The 18713-nt window shown below is 42.5% G+C and overlaps 1 protein-coding gene across 1 annotated transcript in view; it reads right to left on the bottom strand.

Annotated features, from left to right (window-relative positions):
• Window positions 1-18713, bottom strand: part of LOC145411184 (peptidylprolyl isomerase domain and WD repeat-containing protein 1) — an 84685-nt gene that overhangs the window by 41980 nt on the left and 23992 nt on the right. The window contains exons 4-6 of the mRNA XM_080281237.1: window positions 17208-17404; window positions 12246-12439; window positions 4869-5087 (exon numbers count right to left, since the gene is read on the bottom strand). Of these exons, the coding sequence (XP_080137363.1) occupies window positions 4869-5087; window positions 12246-12439; window positions 17208-17404 (610 nt within the window). The remainder of the gene's footprint in view (window positions 1-4868; window positions 5088-12245; window positions 12440-17207; window positions 17405-18713) is intronic.

The following is an 18713-nucleotide window of genomic DNA, read 5'->3' as shown; positions in this document are numbered from 1 at the left end:
TCAAAGAGAAAAATTCACGCAGTTCACCATCCACATGCATTGCAGCCTCAGCACCATCATACATACTCTTCACAGCATTCAACAACTTCCCATCTACTCCATATATTCTTAATACTTTCCACAATCAATGTCTATCCACCCTCTCATATGCTTTCTCCAAATCCATGAAAGCCACATACAACTTCTTTCCCTTCTCTAGAAACTTTTCCACTAAAGCTCTAAGAATGAATATCTGATCTACACAACCTCTTCCCTTCCTAAAGCCTCCCTGTTCTTCTCCAACTAATTCCTCTGTTCTTTCTCTAACCCTGTCAATAAGTATCCTACCATACACCTTTCCTATTATACTAAGAAGACAAATGCCCCTATGATTACCACACACTTCTTTTTCCCCTTTTCCTCTGTACAAGGGAATAATTATACCTGACTTCCAATGATCCGGGACTCTACCTTCCTCCCAGGCCAATCTGCACATTTTCCACATCCATTCTACTACTATCTCTCCCCCATACTTCAGCATTTCACCACACACTCCATCAATTCCTGGGGCTTTCCCCAATTTAACTTTCTTCATTGCTTCCACAACTTCTATCCTACTGATTTCTTCCTGTCTTCTCACCACCCTCCTCCTCCCAGCCATTCCCCAGCCACTTATACTCGCATTACTTCCATCCTCTATCTTCAACAATTCCTTAAAGTGTTCTCTCCATCTGCTCACTTTTTCTCCCTTCTCCACTAGTAATCTACCATTTTTATCTTTCACTCCCCTGCTAACTTCACTTCCACCCTGTCTTAAATAATGTTGTTATAATTTCTCCCTTCCTTTTAGTGACAAAGAGGGCACATAAAATGACCAGGGTTTATTTGACCGACTTTGATGTCGAAAATTAAATAATCTGGTGAAAAGTGGCAGTTTTTCCTTGGTTAGTGACATTAGGAACTAGCCCATCCACTCTCAACACACCTTCACTTGCCACTCAAGCCAGCCTTCACTTTATTACTGGTAAGGATTTTTGGTGTTGCAGCTCATTATAACAGTTTTAATGTCTTTTCAGGTATATGTTTATTTATGTTATGCTGTTTTAGCGGTAGCAAACACTCTTCATTTAACTTTGGGTAGGGCCTGTTTTGTGTTACAGTACTTTATGATAGGGTAGGTACATGTCCCACCAGAACGCTCCTCTATTTTTCCCATTGATTCTTAACTTCACACTTTGACGCATCGTGGTTCACATGGTTTTGGCGGAACATCTGGCAGTGAAAAACAAGAAAATACTGTATATATATATATATATATATATATATATTTTGTGGTAGGTGGGGATGCTCACCATCCAATCACTCAATGTTGCGCTGTTCTCGGGAGTCTGCCCTTTCCTCTCCTCCATTCTTCTTTCCTTTCATCCTCTTCTGTTTTTCTTTCCTTCATTCTTTCCTTGTCCTTCTGCCTACTGGTGACTTTACATTCTCTCTTCTCTCTTTCTTTCCTTCATTCTTTCCTCTTCCTTCTACCTGAGGGTGACTCTACAATAAGTGACAAGCCAAATGGTTTCCTGTACACCAGGAAACCATTTACTACGCTGGGTGGTAACCACATAACCAAATTTTGGCGCCTGGTGGTTTAGTGGGTAATTATTGCGCTCCAATCGGATTGAGCTGGTGAAGGTTCATATCCAAAGGGTGATTAGGGTTGACTGCTCATGTAATGCCACTCAGGGATGAGTGAGGCTGGTCACTCTCATCTTAAATGTCGGGACCAACTGCCTAGCACCGGGCTCCTACACTCCTCATGGGGCAATGTAGGATTGGATGATGGATGGATGGATATACTGCATATACCGTTAGAGCGCTCCGCTCTGACTGAAGGGTTGGAGGATCGAATCAACCAAAGGGTCATTGGTAGACATCAGGCAGGGCATCCGGTCATAAAATGCTACACGCTCCAGTCCAAAAGTCCTCTACTCAGGTGCAACACCTTAGCCCTTCGGGGATACCTGGCGTAAAGCCAAATTATATTATAATTTATATATATACTGTATATATATATATATATATATATATATATATATATGTTGGAGTGGCCCTGGTGAGAGAGGATAGTGTTCGGAAACTCCCAGTACTGTTGTTTGCAGATGATACTGTGTTGTTGAGTGAAGACGAAGGGGAGCTGCAACGCTTGGTGGATGAGTTTGGGAGAGTGTGTATGAAACGGAATCTAAAGGTGAATGTAGGGAAGAGTAAAGTGATGGTCTTTGAGAGAGATGAAGTCAGTGAATGTACAGCGAGGTTGGATGGTGAGGAATTGGAAAATGTGAGTACGTTTAAGTACTTGGGTAGTGTGATGAGTAAGGATGGAGGTTTGGAGGGTGAAGTGCTTGAAACGGTACAGCAGGGAAGAAAGGTTGCTGGTTCTTTGAAAGCAGTGATAAGAAACAGGGAAGTGAGCATGGAAGTGAAAAAGTTACTACATGACAGTACAGTATTGTGATACCAACTCTAACGTATGGAAGTGAAGCTTGGACGTTGTTGGAAGGACACAAGTCAAGAGTGAGAGCAGTGGAAATGAGTTATTTAAGAGGAGCCTGTGGAGTCACATGGAGAGACAGGCTGATGAATGAGGATGTAAAGGAGCGTAGTGGTGTTGATGTGGATGTGATAGGAAGCGTTATGAGGAACACACTGAGGTGGTTTGGCCATGTGGAGAGGATGGAAGGTGAAAGACTGACGAAGAGAGTGTATGCGAGTGAGGTGGAGGGGGGGAGAGGGAGGGGGAGGCCAAGGATGAGATGGAGGGATGGGGTGGAGAGGTATATGAGAGAGAGGGGTGTGAGTTGGGACCAGGGCAGTGAAATGGCAGGGGACAGGGCGACGTGGAGGCAATTTGTTTGTGGCCACCCCAAATGGGATTGAGGTGTCTGGCAATAGATAGATAGATAGATATATATATATATATATATATATCTCATCTCATCTAATCAGTCGTTTGAGTGTCCACTGCAGGACTGGTATATATATATATATATATATACTGTATATCAACTCACCTCATCTCATCAGCCATTTGAGTGTCCACTGCAGGACTGGCCTATCCCGACCAAAGTGGGGATGATACAGCCAATGTATCTCTACCAAGTGGCTTAGGCTGTCTGGCAGAGATTGTACCGTATGTAGGGTGAGAAGTGCTTGTAGGTGTAATTGTAGTGTTGGAGTGGGTTTGGATGTGTGTGTGGTCTGTGAACCAAGTGTAATCGGCCAGTGCAAGCCGACTGGGTGCAAGCATACTTTATAGTAAACGACACTGGTTCAACCACAGCACCCCTTATGTCCACCAAGCAGTACACAGCAAGAAGAACGCTCCCAAAGTTTATTATCCTGGCGGGGCGTGAACACTTGTTCTTCAGTGTATGAAAATGCACACTTTACCACTGTACCACAGAGACTCCATATATATATATATATATATATATAGATAGATAGACAGATAGATTTTTTTTTTTTTTTTTTTTTTTTTTATGTGTCCGACTCTGGGCATAGGCTTCACAGCCAGCTATCAAGGCCCAGCAGTCCTCCTACATACCATACACCTCTACATGTCACCACTTCGGCGCTAACACCCACCGTCCATATTGAATACATGCTAGGGCTGTCTCATACAGGACTGGTGTATTGGTATTAGCGGGGGTATTTTTACGACATGTCGGCGGGTCTTCTGGTAGATCAGTAAAGTCTGATTTAATGAAATTCAAATCCTTAAACTGTTCCCTGCCCCAGCCGGGATATATATAGATATATATAGATATAGATATATATATAGATACAGATATAGATATATAGATACAGTACAGATATAGATTTTAAAAAATACTATCGCAATACAGCTTAACTCCTTTCCAATTCAGCATATCGACATGAAACCAAAACCTAAAGTGCATCTTTCAAATCTGCATCCCACAACATGCCTTATTACATCAGATAGGTCATCCTCCACTTAGCAGTAGGGGGGTCAATGTCAGGTGGGTCGGGCCTAAAACTTCAAATGGGAATAAAGCGTCAATTTTCATTTTCATCAGATTTACTCCAAATCTGATACATGACATACTTGACTTGATACGTCAGCACTAAAATGACCGCCAAGGATGGGTCTGCTGTGTCTTGGCACCACATCTTCTTGTTTGCCATTTGTTCAGTGTGGCAGCCATGCCACCTTGATAAAATTACCTTTTGTTTAACACAAATGAAGGTTATTCAGTAGGCTCACAGCAGCCGAAGCTTGATTTAAAGAGATCTGATATAATGAGGGTTTACTTTTTATTTCATTCTTGCTACTACCAGATGATTTTATTCACCTGCAAAAAGACATCTAGTAGTAGAGGGGTTAATGAAGACAATATCAAACTCCTCCAGCATAAAATGTCTACTCTCAACTGAATAAAAGTGTCTGTAGACTGGCAAGAATCATCATAATACAGAACAGACAAGCATGACATGAAAAATATGTCACTTTAGTGTAAGTAGGGGGTTAAGGCATATTTTAAGCTGGACACGAAGGGTATTCCTTAATCCCTTCAACACAATTATGTATATGCAGTAACATTTTTAATCTTGCTATCTCCTGCTGATTTCTTTACAGTTTTGGTAAGACCATTTGTAGTGATGGGAATAGAGACAGTCTCCTTTAACAGCCTGATGTCTCTCCCTAAAATGATACAGTAGTTCCTCAATTATTTGACATAACAGAGCCAAAGGCATGTCTGGGTGGTGGCATAAACTATAATACAAACTTTCCAACTTATTAACTGGTGATTAGTGTATATACCATACCGCATATAAGACATTCACGGTCAAACCAACATTACTGTACCTCTTACCTTCTTGTCAGCACCAAGAGTTGCAAACTGATGACCATTGGGTGAGATGGCCATACAGCGAGGAAATGTCTTATTCTTTACAAACTCAAATAAGTCTGTGTCAAGCTTTGATTCAAAACTGACGCATGTAGGAGTCTGGAAGTCATTCTTGGCACCTGACCAGTACTCCACCATCCCAATCTCGTCTGATGAAATGACCACATCGTACAACGGGTTGTACTGAAAAATGACAATTGTAAATTTTCAGACGTGCTGGATGACTGTCGCTGATGCCTGTCCAGGATGCAACACAGCACCCCATACTATTAAGCACATTATGGAAGACTGCATTGCACACAATCACCTACACCAACAACACAACATACACTCTTTGAGAGCTCTGTGGGAAAGCCCGGTCTCGACCGTGGCCTTCCTTAGGGACTCAGGGCTGTTCGGTCAGACTGCCTAAGGAACAACTACTACTACTAACAACAGTTTGGACATGGTGTACTGTGACAGTGAGATGCAAGAGGTGAGTAAGCATGCTGTGGTATGAAGGGCTGCATTACAGCGAGGGCACAGTGTGCTGCAAGAGTGCGGTGCAACGTATTAATGTGTTGTGGTGTGAGAGGCTGCATTATGGTGATCACCAGTAGCACTGCACTGAACCTCTCGTCAAATTTTTGGATCTACCAAACTGGAACACACCCAGTCCTCCATGTAAGTTGGGTATATGTCCCAGAACATCATTATTTTGTCCATAAAATTGCTACACCAAACAGAAGGAGACTGGCAAATCTACTTTACAGACAGTGCTGGAACTTAAATAGGCAATTTTCCATAATTAGTATGGACTTAATGGTAGAAAAGATTAAAATGAGTAACTTACAATGAGGACTTAATGGTAGAAAAGGATAAAATGGGTAACTTACAATGAGGACTTCCAATGCCACCTTCACAACTTGTCAGATGATACTATAGTCCTTTTACCTTCAACTGGCCCAGATTTCTATCCTATTGCAGTTTATTTCATGGGGTTCTGTGGCAAAGCAATACCATAATCTGGCTCTACATACTATCCATGGCATTTCATGACTAGCATCGTATTTTTGTCGACCCCCTGATGCAGGGCTCCCTGCACCCTATCCCCTTCCAACAACTGGGCTTATTTTTGTAAATTGGATTTACGACCCAGGACCGGACAAAGGACTTGGCAATGGGTACATGGAATGTAAGAGGAGCGAATGATGAGGTGAAAGAGAGAGAGATCGTCCAGGTGCTTGAGGGTGCGAAAGTGGATGTATGTGGAATAACTGAAACAAAATGGAGGGGGGAAAATGTGTGAGAGAATGGGAGTATGGATGGGGTATATGTGCAGAAGTAGATGAGAATGAGAGGGCAAATAAAGGAGTATGTATAGTTGTGAGTAAAAGATGGAAGAAGAGCATAAGACAGTATGGATCAGTTGGGTCAAGGATTGTGTGGGTAAAGTTGAAAGTTGGAATACAAATGTGGGCGATTGTGTGTGTGTATGCACCAACGCAAGATCGTGCTAGAAGAGTGAGAGAAGAGTTCTGGACAAATGTAGAAATGTGCATGGAAAAGTTTGGAAGGAATGAGAGAGTGTTTTTGATTGGTGATATGAATGGAAAAGTTGGGAATGTGAAGGTGGATGGAATAGTTGGTGAGTGGGGTGTGCCTGCCGAGATAGATCAGAATGGGAGTGCGTTAGTGGACATTTGTGCTGGGAGGGGGTTGGTGATAGCCAATACCCTCTTCAGGCATAAAATGATCCACAGGTATACATGGCGAGTGATTAGAAGGGTGGGTGGTGAACTGAATGAAAGGAAGGCAATGATTGATTATGTGTGTGTGGATGAAAGGATGCAAAGATGTGTAATGGTAGCAAGAGCTTATAGAGGTTGGGGGAGTGGACTTTCTGACCACTACTTGGTGGTGGCCAGAATTAGGATTCACATAAAATGGAGGAATAGAAGAAGGGAAAGACGAGAGGAAGGAGTAGTTGCAAGGAGAGTGGAAAGGTTACAACAGGATGAGAAAAAGGCAGAGTATAAGAGAGAAGTGGAGGAACGATTGGGCAAATATGTATTGGAGCAGATGGGAGACGTGGAAGGTGTGTGTAGGATATTTACAGAAGAAATATGTGTAGCATGTGATGTGGTGCGTGGAAGGAAGAGAAGACGGAGGGAGGTGCAAGGAAGAGTGTGGTGGACTGAAGAGGTGAGACAGGCTGTGGCACAAAAGAAGAAAGCATACAATGAATGGATGAGAAATAGGGGCGTGGAAGAAGTTGAGAGGCAGAAGAGAGAGTTATATGTAGAAAGAAAGAGAGAGGTGAAAAGATTAGTAAGAGAGAGTAAGAAGAGAGTGGATGAGGAATTTGGAAGGAATTTGAGTGTAAAGTGGAGGGACTGTAAGAAAATGTTCTGGAAAGAGGTGAAAAGAGTAAGACAGGGTGGAAGTGAAGTTAGAAGGGGAGTGAAAGATAAAAATGGTAGATTACTAGTGGAGAAGGTAGAAAAAGTGAGCAGATGGAGGGAACACTTTAAGGAATTGTTGAACATACAGGATGGAAGTAATGCGAGTATAAGTGGCTGGGGAATGGCTGGGAGAAGGAGGGTGGTGAGAAGACAGGAAGAAATCAGTAGGATAGAAGTTGTGGAAGCAATGAAGAAAGTTAAATTGGGGAAAGCCCCAGGAATTGATGGAGTGTGTGGTGAAATGCTGAAACATGGGGGAGAGATAGTAGTAGAATGGATGTGGAAGATGTGCAGATTGGCCTGGGAGGAAGGTAGAGTTCCGGATCATTGGAAGTCAGGTATAATTATTCCCTTGTACAGAGGAAAAGGGGAAAAAGAAGTGTGTGGTAATCATAGGGGCATTTGTCTTCTTAGTATAATAGGAAAAGTGTATGGTAGGATACTTATTGACAGAGTTAGAGAAAGAACAGAGAAATTAGTTGGAGAAGAACAGGGAGGCTTTAGGAAGGGAAGAGGTTGTGTAGATCAGATATTCATTCTTAGATCTTTAGTGGAAAAGTTTCTAGAGAAGGGAAAGAAGTTGTATGCAGCTTTCATGGATTTGGAGAAAGCATATGAGAGGGTGGATAGACAAGGATTGTGGAAAGTGTTAAGAATATATGGAGTAGATGGGAAGTTGTTGAATGCTGCGAAGAGTATGTACGATGGTGCGAAGGCTGCAGTACATGTGGATGGTGAACTAAGTGAATTTTTCTCTTTGAAAGTTGGGTTGAAACAGGGATGTGTCATGTCTCTATGGTTGTTCAATCTGTACATGGATGGGGTAATCAAAGAGGTACAAGGTAGGGTAGTGGATGTTGGAGTGGCCCTGGTGAGAGAGGATAGTGTTTGGAAACTCCCTGTACTGTTGTTTGCAGATGATTCTGCGTTGTTGAGTGAAGACGAAGGGGAGCTGCAAGGCTTGGTGGATGAGTTTGGGAGAGTGTGTATGAAACGGAATCTAAAGGTGAATGTTGGGAAGAGTAAAGTGATGGTCTTTGAGAGAGATGAAGTCAGTGAATGTACAGCGAGGTTGGATGGTGAGGAATTGGAAAATGTGAGTACATTTAAGTACTTGGGTAGTGTGATGAGTAAGGATGGAGGTTTGGAGGATGAAGTGCTTGAAAGGGTACAGCAGGGAAGAAAGGTTGCTGGTTCTTTGAAAGCAGTGATAAGAAACAGGGAAGTGAGCATGGAAGTGAAAAAGTTACTACATGACAGTATTGTGATACCAACTCTAACGTATGGAAGTGAAGCTTGGACGTTGTTGGAAGGACACAAGTCAAGAGTGAGAGCAGTGGAAATGAGTTATTTAAGAGGAGCCTGTGGAGTCACATGGAGAGACAGGCTGACGAATGAGGATATAAAGGAGCGTTGTGGTGTGGATGTGGATGTGATAGGAAGTGTTATGAGAAACACACTGAGGTGGTTTGGCCATGTGGAGAGGATGGAGGGTGAAAGACTGACGAAGAGAGTGTATGTGAGTGAGGTGGAGGGGGGAAGAGGGAGGGGGAGGCCGAGGATGAGATGGAGGGATGGGGTGGAGAGGTATTTGAGAGAGGGGAGTGTGAGTTGGGAGCAGGGCAGTGAAATGGTGGGGGACAGGGCGACTTGGAGGAGATTTGTTTGTGGCCACCCCAAACGGGATTGAGGCGTCTGGCAATAGATAGACAGACAGATAGGATTTACAAAAAATACTTTTTTTTTCTTACAAATCAATCATAAATGATACTAATGCATGGGCTGCTGATGGCAGTCAGTACACATGTCCTCTGCCCTTCCAGGCACCACTCCCCCACCCTACTCTGTCCTTGCCTGCCTTTCCCCCACATTCCTCAGTCACCTCGGGTAGGCCTCCCCCCCCCCCCCTCGCCCCACCTCTATCCCAGCTAGCCTTTCCCTGCACTCTTTGGCACACGAGAGAGCTCGCCACACCACTCTCAGTGAGTATGGTGTGCTTTCAAGTTGAAACATGCCCGTGAAATATGAAAACGTCTTCAGATGTGAACTAAGGTCAGGGGGTTAATCTCGTGGTGCAACTCAGTATTCGATATGGAAATTTTAGGCCATGATAGAGTAGTAGCAGTAGTTGAAGCCCCAGGTTCATCTGAAGCCATGAACTCTTCCTGCAATCCACTATCCTTGTAATGGGTAAAAAGAGAAGTTAGGGACGCACATATAACCCAAAGGTGAAGCCGCCCATTTATACCAGTGCCACCACATGAAGGCATCCCTCTCCCAAACCTCAAGATGGAGTAACAATGGTATAGCAACTGATATCCTGACCATCAATGTGACCTTTCGGATGAGCAATAAAGATACGTAAAGACAAGACCCATCAACATAGCTGTAAAAGGAATACCGTACCAACTTTAAATTCCTTCAATGTAATGATGATCGTCATTTAAGTCTACTAAGCTAAGATTTAAAAAACTGGAGGGGTTGAATTTAGCCTTCAGTAACACCTTCACTATACTATTTTTAAAAATCTAACTTGGACTAAAACTGCCATGTCTCCATCGCAAATGCTGAGTTGTAACAATAGATTAACATTTACATAAGATGCTAGTCATGAAGAAGTGCTATGAAAAAGATATAAAGTCATAGCACCGCCTTTTTCTACTACCGAGCTACGTGATATAAACTACAATACAAAAAAATCAGAGCCAAGTTAATATGAAAGATCTATACGAAGGTGCCCTCCCAAGTAGTATTAAACTGTCCAATAGCAGAAGGAATACAGTAATATGAATATTCAGGCTGAAGAGATTGTTGTTGTTGGGAACCCAAGCTGGGTGCGAAGGGATTAAAGTTAGGGATTACAACACAATACTGGTCTTTTGAGTAACAAACTGCACACTACTGACTCGCCATCATCATCATCATTACCACCATCATCTTGACTTCTTTATCCACCCAAACATCATCATCATCATCATCCTGACTTCTTTATCTACCTAAAAATGGCATGAGACATACACTGTACACAAATGAATCATCATCATAATCATCATCTTGACTTCTTTATCCCTGTAAAAATGGCATTAGACAAACACTGTACATTACTGAATCATCATCATCATCATAATGAAAATGATCTTAATCATCATCATCATCCTGACAGCTTTATCCACCTAACAACGGCATGAGGCAAACACTGTCCACTACTGAAACATATTCATCATCATCTTGACTTCTTATCCATCTAAAAATAGCATGAAATACTGTGTCATACACAACTGAATCATCATCATCATCACCACCTCTTTATCCACCTAAAAATGGAATGAGGTAGGATCCACAAAGAAGAGAAAGGGTACTACACACTTTGCTAATAATGACTGACAAGACTGGTAAGAAGACTCAACTACATGGATAGGTTCACTTCTGCCAATGAATAATCATCACTATCATCATTCTGAATGTTTTTGCACTTAATGGGATAAAGTATTGTAAAACCCAGAAAGAACTGAATGAAAAATTCCTAAAACCTTAATACATACATCAACTTACGAGCATTCTGGATCCGAGCATTTCAAAAATGCGAACATGAGAAAATAACGAACAGTTCACAGGTACGAATGTAACCACGAAAAACTAATTTAGCTTCTAGCGGCCTGTTGCGACCGCTTTTGAATGTAGCGGGTGACAGTACAGTAGTTTAGAGGCGGGTCACTAGGCGGCAGTGTGGGTGCTACAGGGTTAACCCGTCATCTTTTGTTTTTGTTCTGTTCACATGGAGGAGAGAGGATCGCTGCTCATTGTGCTTTCAGTACTTTCACTCCACTTAATATGGCTCATAAATGCAGGAAAATGACTATCAAAGGGTTAACAGGTGCCTTTGGAATGAGAGAGAAAGGGTTTGCTTCCTTTGAAGAACAGGATCCAAATGCCAACCGGTTTGGCAGAGTCTATGCTGCTGTGCACAATGCCCTGGCCTACTATCGTTTCATCCTTCATGAGAAAAAGAAGAATGCTTCCCAGTTGTCAATCACGAAGTTTTCCCAAGGATAGAAACAAAATTAGATGAACCACAGCCTTCAACCTCCTATGCTGAGCCTTCAACCTCCTATGCTGAGCCTTCAACTTCCTATGCTGAGCCTTCAACCTCCTTTGTTGAGCCTTCAGCCACATCTGCTCAGCATGCTTCTCTCGAAAATCCCAACTTGCCCACTGCTTTCTCCTCATCTGCAACTTCCAACTAATTTCACTCCATCTGCCTCCTCTCACTTCCTGTAAGTCCTGCTATGTCTGCCCTTAGGTGAGCTACAGTAATGTTTATAAAATAACTCTGTTATCGTCTGTGTCCAATGTATATTTACAAGTAACGAAACAAAATGAAATACTTGCCACATCCACATCTTTGCAGATGGCAAACATTCCACTATCTTTCGTCAGTAGTAAATGGGCATTGGACAATAGCAGGAACAGAGTTGTGTCTTATACTGTATGTTTTTCGTGTGTAATTCTTGTGTTAATTTATGCATTTATATTTCATAATACAATATAAATTGCTTAGGAACATTTAAAACCCTACCGACATATCAGTGAACAGTACAGTGTTTTTTATGTTGTATGTGTAGTACTGTAAGGGATTTTCATTTTGTGAACAAAATTAACTTGCGAACGGACTCTTGGAACCAATTATGATTGGAAGTTGAGGTATTTCTGTAACTGATGGGGCTTAGTATGAAGAGAATCAATACCATGGGTAGGTTCAATTTTGTTACTGAATAATAATTACCATTATCATCATAACTACCATCATCATCATCATCATCCTGAACTTTCCCACTTAGTGCCATGAGATATGATCTCATGGCACTAAGAGAGAACAAAAATGAAAAATTTTGAATACCTTGATAAGAGTGACAGGCTTGGTATGAAGAGATTCAATAACTTGGATAGGTTCACTTTTGCCGTGTCCGTCAAATATGTAAATCTTGGGCGACTCAGCATCAGCCACTGCCAGGGTGTGCTGAGGGTCTGACACCGGATGGATCCATTCGCTTGTACTTGGTGTGAAGTCCAGTTTCATCATGTTGATCATATCTGCCAAGGGGGAAGTCAAGTGATTGAGAAAAGTGATCTGCTATCTAGATAGATGTGTATGTGTTCCTTGGCTAGGGCACAGAAGGAACTGTGCGATGATTTAAAGTTTGTTAAATAATGTGGGTTAACTGAATATACTGTAGTACAATTAATCAATCCCCATCACTGAACAAAGTTTAGATCATCAGACAGTTCCCTCCCTCCCTAAATGATATGGAAATACTGTCCGGGAAGATGGATGATGAATAAAATGGACTTGACAGATCTTTTGGCATAATGTAAATCTGGAAAAAGTGTGCTGCTGGCACTGTCACTGTTGTTTAACCCGTCTCTCTGGCCAAGCAGACCTGTCAGCAACAGGTAAGCAACAGCTTCTTTGGGGCCACCCTAAAGGGCATTACAGAACATAAATTGTGTAGGGAACCAGTACCCCCTTATGGCAGGCAGTGTATCAGCAATCTCACCATGGTTGGACAGGAGTCCTTCCCCACAATGAAGTTCTAAAAATGTAAAAGATGTGACAATACTCGTAAATGATAATAACTGTTCATTTTGTCAACTTCTCTTAAGCCTTTAATACCAGCAAAATATTTTTATGCTGTATAAAAACACCCATACCCCACTATATATTCAAATGCACTGGCTCAATCCGAATGGAGCGCAGTAATTACCCACTAAACCACCAGGTGCCAAAATTTGGTTATATGGTAGTAAATGGTTTCCTGTACACCAGGAAACTACTGTATTTACTATGCTGGGTGGTAACCATATAACCAAATTTTGGCGCCTGGTGGTTTAGCGGGTAATTATTGCACTCCAATCGGATTGAGCCGCTGAAGGTTTATATCCAAGGGATGGTTGAGGTTGACTTCTCATGTATTGCCACCCAGGGATGAGTGAGGCTGGTCACTCTCATCTTAAATGTCAGGACCAACTGCCTAGCCCCAGGCTCCTATGCTTCTCATGGGGCGACATAAGATTGGATGATGGATGGATGGATGGCTATACGATACCCCGCCACAGCGATGTAAAAAAATTAATACCCTTCCCCACCTATTGACGGCCAGTCTCCTGTTATCTGATGGGTTTTTGTCTGACGGTTCCTTTTTTAACCAATTTTGATGATACTTTAAACTTAAATTTTGTGTTTAGGTTGATTTATAAACTGCTTTTAGACTTTGGTTAATGTGTTTTAGTCATTGATGTGGTGAACACTGTCATTTTTGGATACAGTTTACCAAGTCCGATTTTTTCCAGACTTATTTTTGATGATTTTCAGATTTTATTTTTGGGTTTGGGGTCAGTTATAGACTGCTTTTAGCTTATTTTAGCTTGTTTTAAAGCTATGTGGAGGTTTAGGTGAGCTAAAAACATGTTTTTGGACTCATTTAGGTGGGTTTTGAACTCCGCTGGGTGGAGATCCCAAGGCTCTCCAACATATCCCTATACCGTGCACCCCCACACAGTATGAACTCAGTCGATGCAAATCGCCTACAATGTGAGATCAACCCAGAAAATGCTTATTTTTATCAAATGTGAAATCTGCAAATTGAACTTCCCAACATGAGAATCGGCTGCATGATTCCACGGCAAAAATGGACATTTCGCCATTTTTACGAGTGTCATGCTGGACAATGTCAGTCAGTCACATGAAGGCAGTTGGCTGGCAACGAGCCAGATTCAAAATGACAGGCAGCTGGCCAGCTGTTTGCATGCCATCTACTGAATTTCCTGGTTAAACAGACATTTCTCCTCCATGTTGCCGCGAGAACACACGTTGCACCTCGCATCCTGTGGTCCATTTTAGCATCACAGCAGTATCCACCTGTTCATCTTGGTCTCAGCTGTCGACTTTGACGGCTTTATAGCACCTCCAGGAGACCTCAGCAGTGAGAGTGAGAGTGACAACGGGGTGTCCCACCTCACGGGGCAAGAGTACACTCTCTGAGCCTCGGATACTCACCTCCCTCCCTTCTTAACAAGCCCAGAAGTCACTTCAGTAAAGGTATATAGTGTTCTATTTGCTGTTTTGTTTGTTGGTCCAACTAGAAGTACTATTAGATAACATATTAGCAGGGTAGAGTAGGTTGGAATGGGACCCGAAGACCAAGCCCTGGGTGGGCTGTCCACCGTATACCATTTTTCACTTACGTTCTTTGGGTCACTCAATGCGAAATCATAGAATGCGAGGGTTTCTGCCGCCCATAAATTCGCATTGTGTGAGGGCGTACTGTACTGTACTTTCTGTTATAACATCCCTGGTTAATGATACCCCAGCTCAACGATGGGTCTTCCCAAACACATCTCATCGTTATAACAAGGACGGGGTGTATAATTTAGGAACTGTCTACTGTCTCAATTCCTCTCTTCCATATTACTCATTGACTCATCTACGCAATGGCTACCACTGACCCTGGGTGGTATTACCATGAGTGTCATGTGTGACTACAAGCTTAGTAATTAGCCCCACAATCATCACTCTTAGGCAGGGAACATTCAACCACAGGTAAAAAGGTAGAACTTGTAGCTGAGACTCTCACATTGTTATAACTTTTATTACACATCTTACTTTTTTTTTTTTTTTTTTTTTTTTTTTTAACAGCTTCCAGCAACTTTGGCAAGTAATTAATGTGGCTGGTTTTGGCACTTGGTTTAGGTTCAAGTCCAAAGAAAACATCAGCATACCATGGCCGATCCCAATACTGTACTGAGATTCCTTAACAAGAAGTATGGCATCATTTTTACATATGTAAAAATTTCAGCAGACTAATCTCTCACAACAAGGATCGGATGGCATCAACTCTTTGATGCCTACAGAATGTACACCTCTCACAACAATAGATGTTAGTAAAGCTTCTGATAAATCCCATGATGCAAACTAATCACCATGATATACAACACAAACATGGAAAACAACATCAATTGCTGGCTTGCCAACTATTTGTCTGGGAGACAAACACATCAAAATCCAGAGCAAGTCATCACAAATACAAAATTTCCCCATTGGAGATCCACAGGGCTCTGTACTTTTACTCACACTCTTCAACCTATACATGCCTGATATTCTCACACTCCAGCCACCCACAAACAATGCCTCATATGCAGAAGACATCACCATAAAACCACACCACACTGCAAACACAGCTAGCACACAGCAACAGGACTACCTCAATACACTGCAGACTTAGGTTGAGGACAACAGGCTGACAATGGCCCCAGTCAAATCCACCACCACACTCATCACCAGGAGTAATGGGTACTCCCCCTGCACCACATTTAACAATGCATGTGTTGACACAAACACACCCTCCACTAAGACCCTGAATGTGACATATGACATTGGACTCGCCTTCATGGACCATGTACAAGACATCAAGAGGCAATTCATTCCCAAACTCAATGTACTTAGGGCAACTACAGGGCCAGACTCTGGATGGAAGGAAAAAAAAAAATTACAAACATCACATCAGTCATGTATTATTCCTTTCTGACGGGCTCTCATTCTATCTAATATAGTACAGCATCGATTTAATACAAAACAGGTTCCTTGAGAGGTCGCCTAAAATCAATGCCACGCAAAATCGAAGTGATGTTTTAATGGAATGAAATAGTCTAGTAACTGAGAGAAACACAGAATCGTAAAAATGCTTTTATTAACTAATAATCATGAAAAGTATATGTGAGAGGTGGGAGCACTCACCATCCACTCACTTGATGTAGTGTTGCTCTCAGGTGACTGTCCTTTCCTTTCTTCCTTCCTTCCTCTTCTGTCTTTCTTTCCTTCTTTCCTTCCTCTTCCTTCTGTCTGCAGGTGACTCTACACTAAGTGACAAGACAAATGGTTTCCTGCACACCAGGAAACCATTTACTATGCTAGGTGGTAACCATATAACCAAACTATGACACCTGGTGGTTTAGTGGGTAATTAAGGCACTCCAGCTGGATTGAATCTGTGAAAGCTTACATCCAAAAGGTGGTTGGGGTTGATTGGTCACGAAATGCCACTCAGGGATGAGTGAGGCTAGTCACTCTCAACTTAAATGTCATGACCAACTTGCCTAGCCCTGGGCTCCTACACTCCTCATGGGGCAATGTAGGATTGGATGATGGATGGCTGGATGGACCACCAGGTGCCATAATTTAGTTTTATGGTTACCATCCAGCTGGTTTCCTGGTGTACAGGAAAACATTTGGCTTGTCACTCAGTGCATAGCTATCCACAGGCAGAGGGAGGAGGAAAGAATGAAGGAAAGACATAAGAGGGAATGTAATGTCACCTGCAGGCAGATGGAAGAGGAAAGAATGAAGGAAAGAAGGACAGAAGAGGAAGGGTGTAAGAGAGGAAAGGGCAGACACCCAATGCAGCACTACATTGAGTGGGTGGATGGTGAGCGCCCCCACCTAACACCATTGCAGGGTATTTCTCCTAAAATATTCCAGCATATCCACAGTCAAGTTATGAGGAACAAATCCAGTTTTAAGTGAGGAAATACTGCAACTACCTTTTACTCCCTGCTTTATATAATAAAATGACAGCATGGCACTTTTCAATCATAATGCCCACAATGGGCAGAAGTATGGAGCATTTTTTTTTTTTTTCACTGGATACTTATCCTGCTGCTCAAACAATGTAAGCAATTGCAAGCTACGTAAATGTGGGGGTTAAGGCTTCAAACAATAGAATCTAAGTGTATTTACCTCTCAATAACTGTTGAAAACTGATGGAAAACAGATTACTGCAGTAGGCCATGAAAAAAGTATGTCTTACCAAAATTCTCCACATCAAACACTTTCAGAGATTTATCATTTGAGATGGAGACGAGTCTTGTGCCTGAAGTATTGGCTGCAAGATGCTGAATATTACCCAGATGGCTGCGGAAATGCTTCACAAACTCCACTCCCTCTTCTTGTTTCTTCCAGAATTTGATATGCCCATCACAGCTGCCCGTGATGATAAAGTCCGTTCTGTAGGACAATGGGTGCACATTAGTTAGTATTATGGGCCATGCCATCTAAAAAAAACAACAGACAAGTAACCAGTTTTTTTTTTTTCCAGAGCTTGAAAGAAATATATAGGTACTCAGATTAGGTGCGCATGAGTAGCGATAAATATAGCGGTAGGTGGGGGTGCCCATCATCCACTCACTCAGTGTAGGAATGCCTTATGGTCTCTACAATGAGTGACAAGCCAAATGGTTTCCTGTATCCAGGAAACCATTTACTATGTTGGGTGGTAACTATATAACCAGGGGGTCTGGCCCCTAGCTAAAATCACTTAATGATGGCAAATGTTTCGGAGAGCCTAGGAGGGCCCAACACCCGGCCAGGGCCACAACTAAATGGGTAGACTTGCATGGCCATGTGGAATCTGACAGATGTGAAGAAGAAGACCAAGAGGGTGGAAGTGGTGAATGTGTTCAAAAGTGCGAGACATGCTGTGATGGCAGTGTGTGAAACAAAGATGAAAGGGTGTGAAGTGGAGGACTGGGAGGGTGTAAAGTGTGCAAGGTCGGGCACGAATGGGCAAGGTAGATGCAAAGAAGGAGTTGCTTTGTTGATGAATGAAGTGCGGCAGAGTGGAATGAGAGATTACAAGTGTGTCACCTCGAGATGTATGTATGTCAAGTTCAAGTTTGAGAAGGTGAATGTGGCAGTGATTGTAACATATGCACCATGTGACGACAGAAGTGAGAGAAAGACAGGTTTTGGGATGAGCTGGATGAAGCAGTGGGAGAAATGCCCAGGAGTGATAAAGTGATCATAATCAGCAATATGAATGGAAGAGTAGGCACTGGCCCTGAGGATGGCAAAATGGGTTGTAAGGGAGTACCAGGAGAAAATTACAATGGGAAGCGACTGATGGATATGTCCCAGGAAAGAAGGTTGTGCATTTGTAACTTGTATTTCAAACACAAAGATGCACATAAATATACTGTACAAAGTACAGAGGGAATTGGAATCATGTTGAAAGGAGCCTGATTGATTGCATGCTCGCAGAGAGGTCGATGCTGGGAATGGTTGCTGATACACGGGCCGCGAGAGGATGATGCGGAGGTCTGTCAGATCATGTGAGTGTGGTATGCAAGATCAAGATGAGAGGAGTGAGGTGAACCAGGAGAGAGGAGCAGTCAGGGAGAAAGACTGAAAGTCAAGAAGCTGAGGATCAATGAAACGGTAAATGAATACAGGACCAGAGTAAGGGAGAAGTTAGAGTCAGTGAAAGGAATGAAATGGATCTGGAGAGCTTGTGGAATGCATACAGGGACTGCTTAGT

Source organism: Coenobita brevimanus, chromosome 88 (genome assembly GCF_032717465.1).
Source record: "Coenobita brevimanus isolate Jiangsu-jjx chromosome 88, ASM3271746v2, whole genome shotgun sequence".
Lineage (NCBI taxonomy): Eukaryota > Metazoa > Arthropoda > Malacostraca > Decapoda > Coenobitidae > Coenobita > Coenobita brevimanus.
The sequence above is the reverse complement of the archived record's forward strand: the minus strand, read 5'-3'. Positions and strand labels throughout refer to the sequence as shown.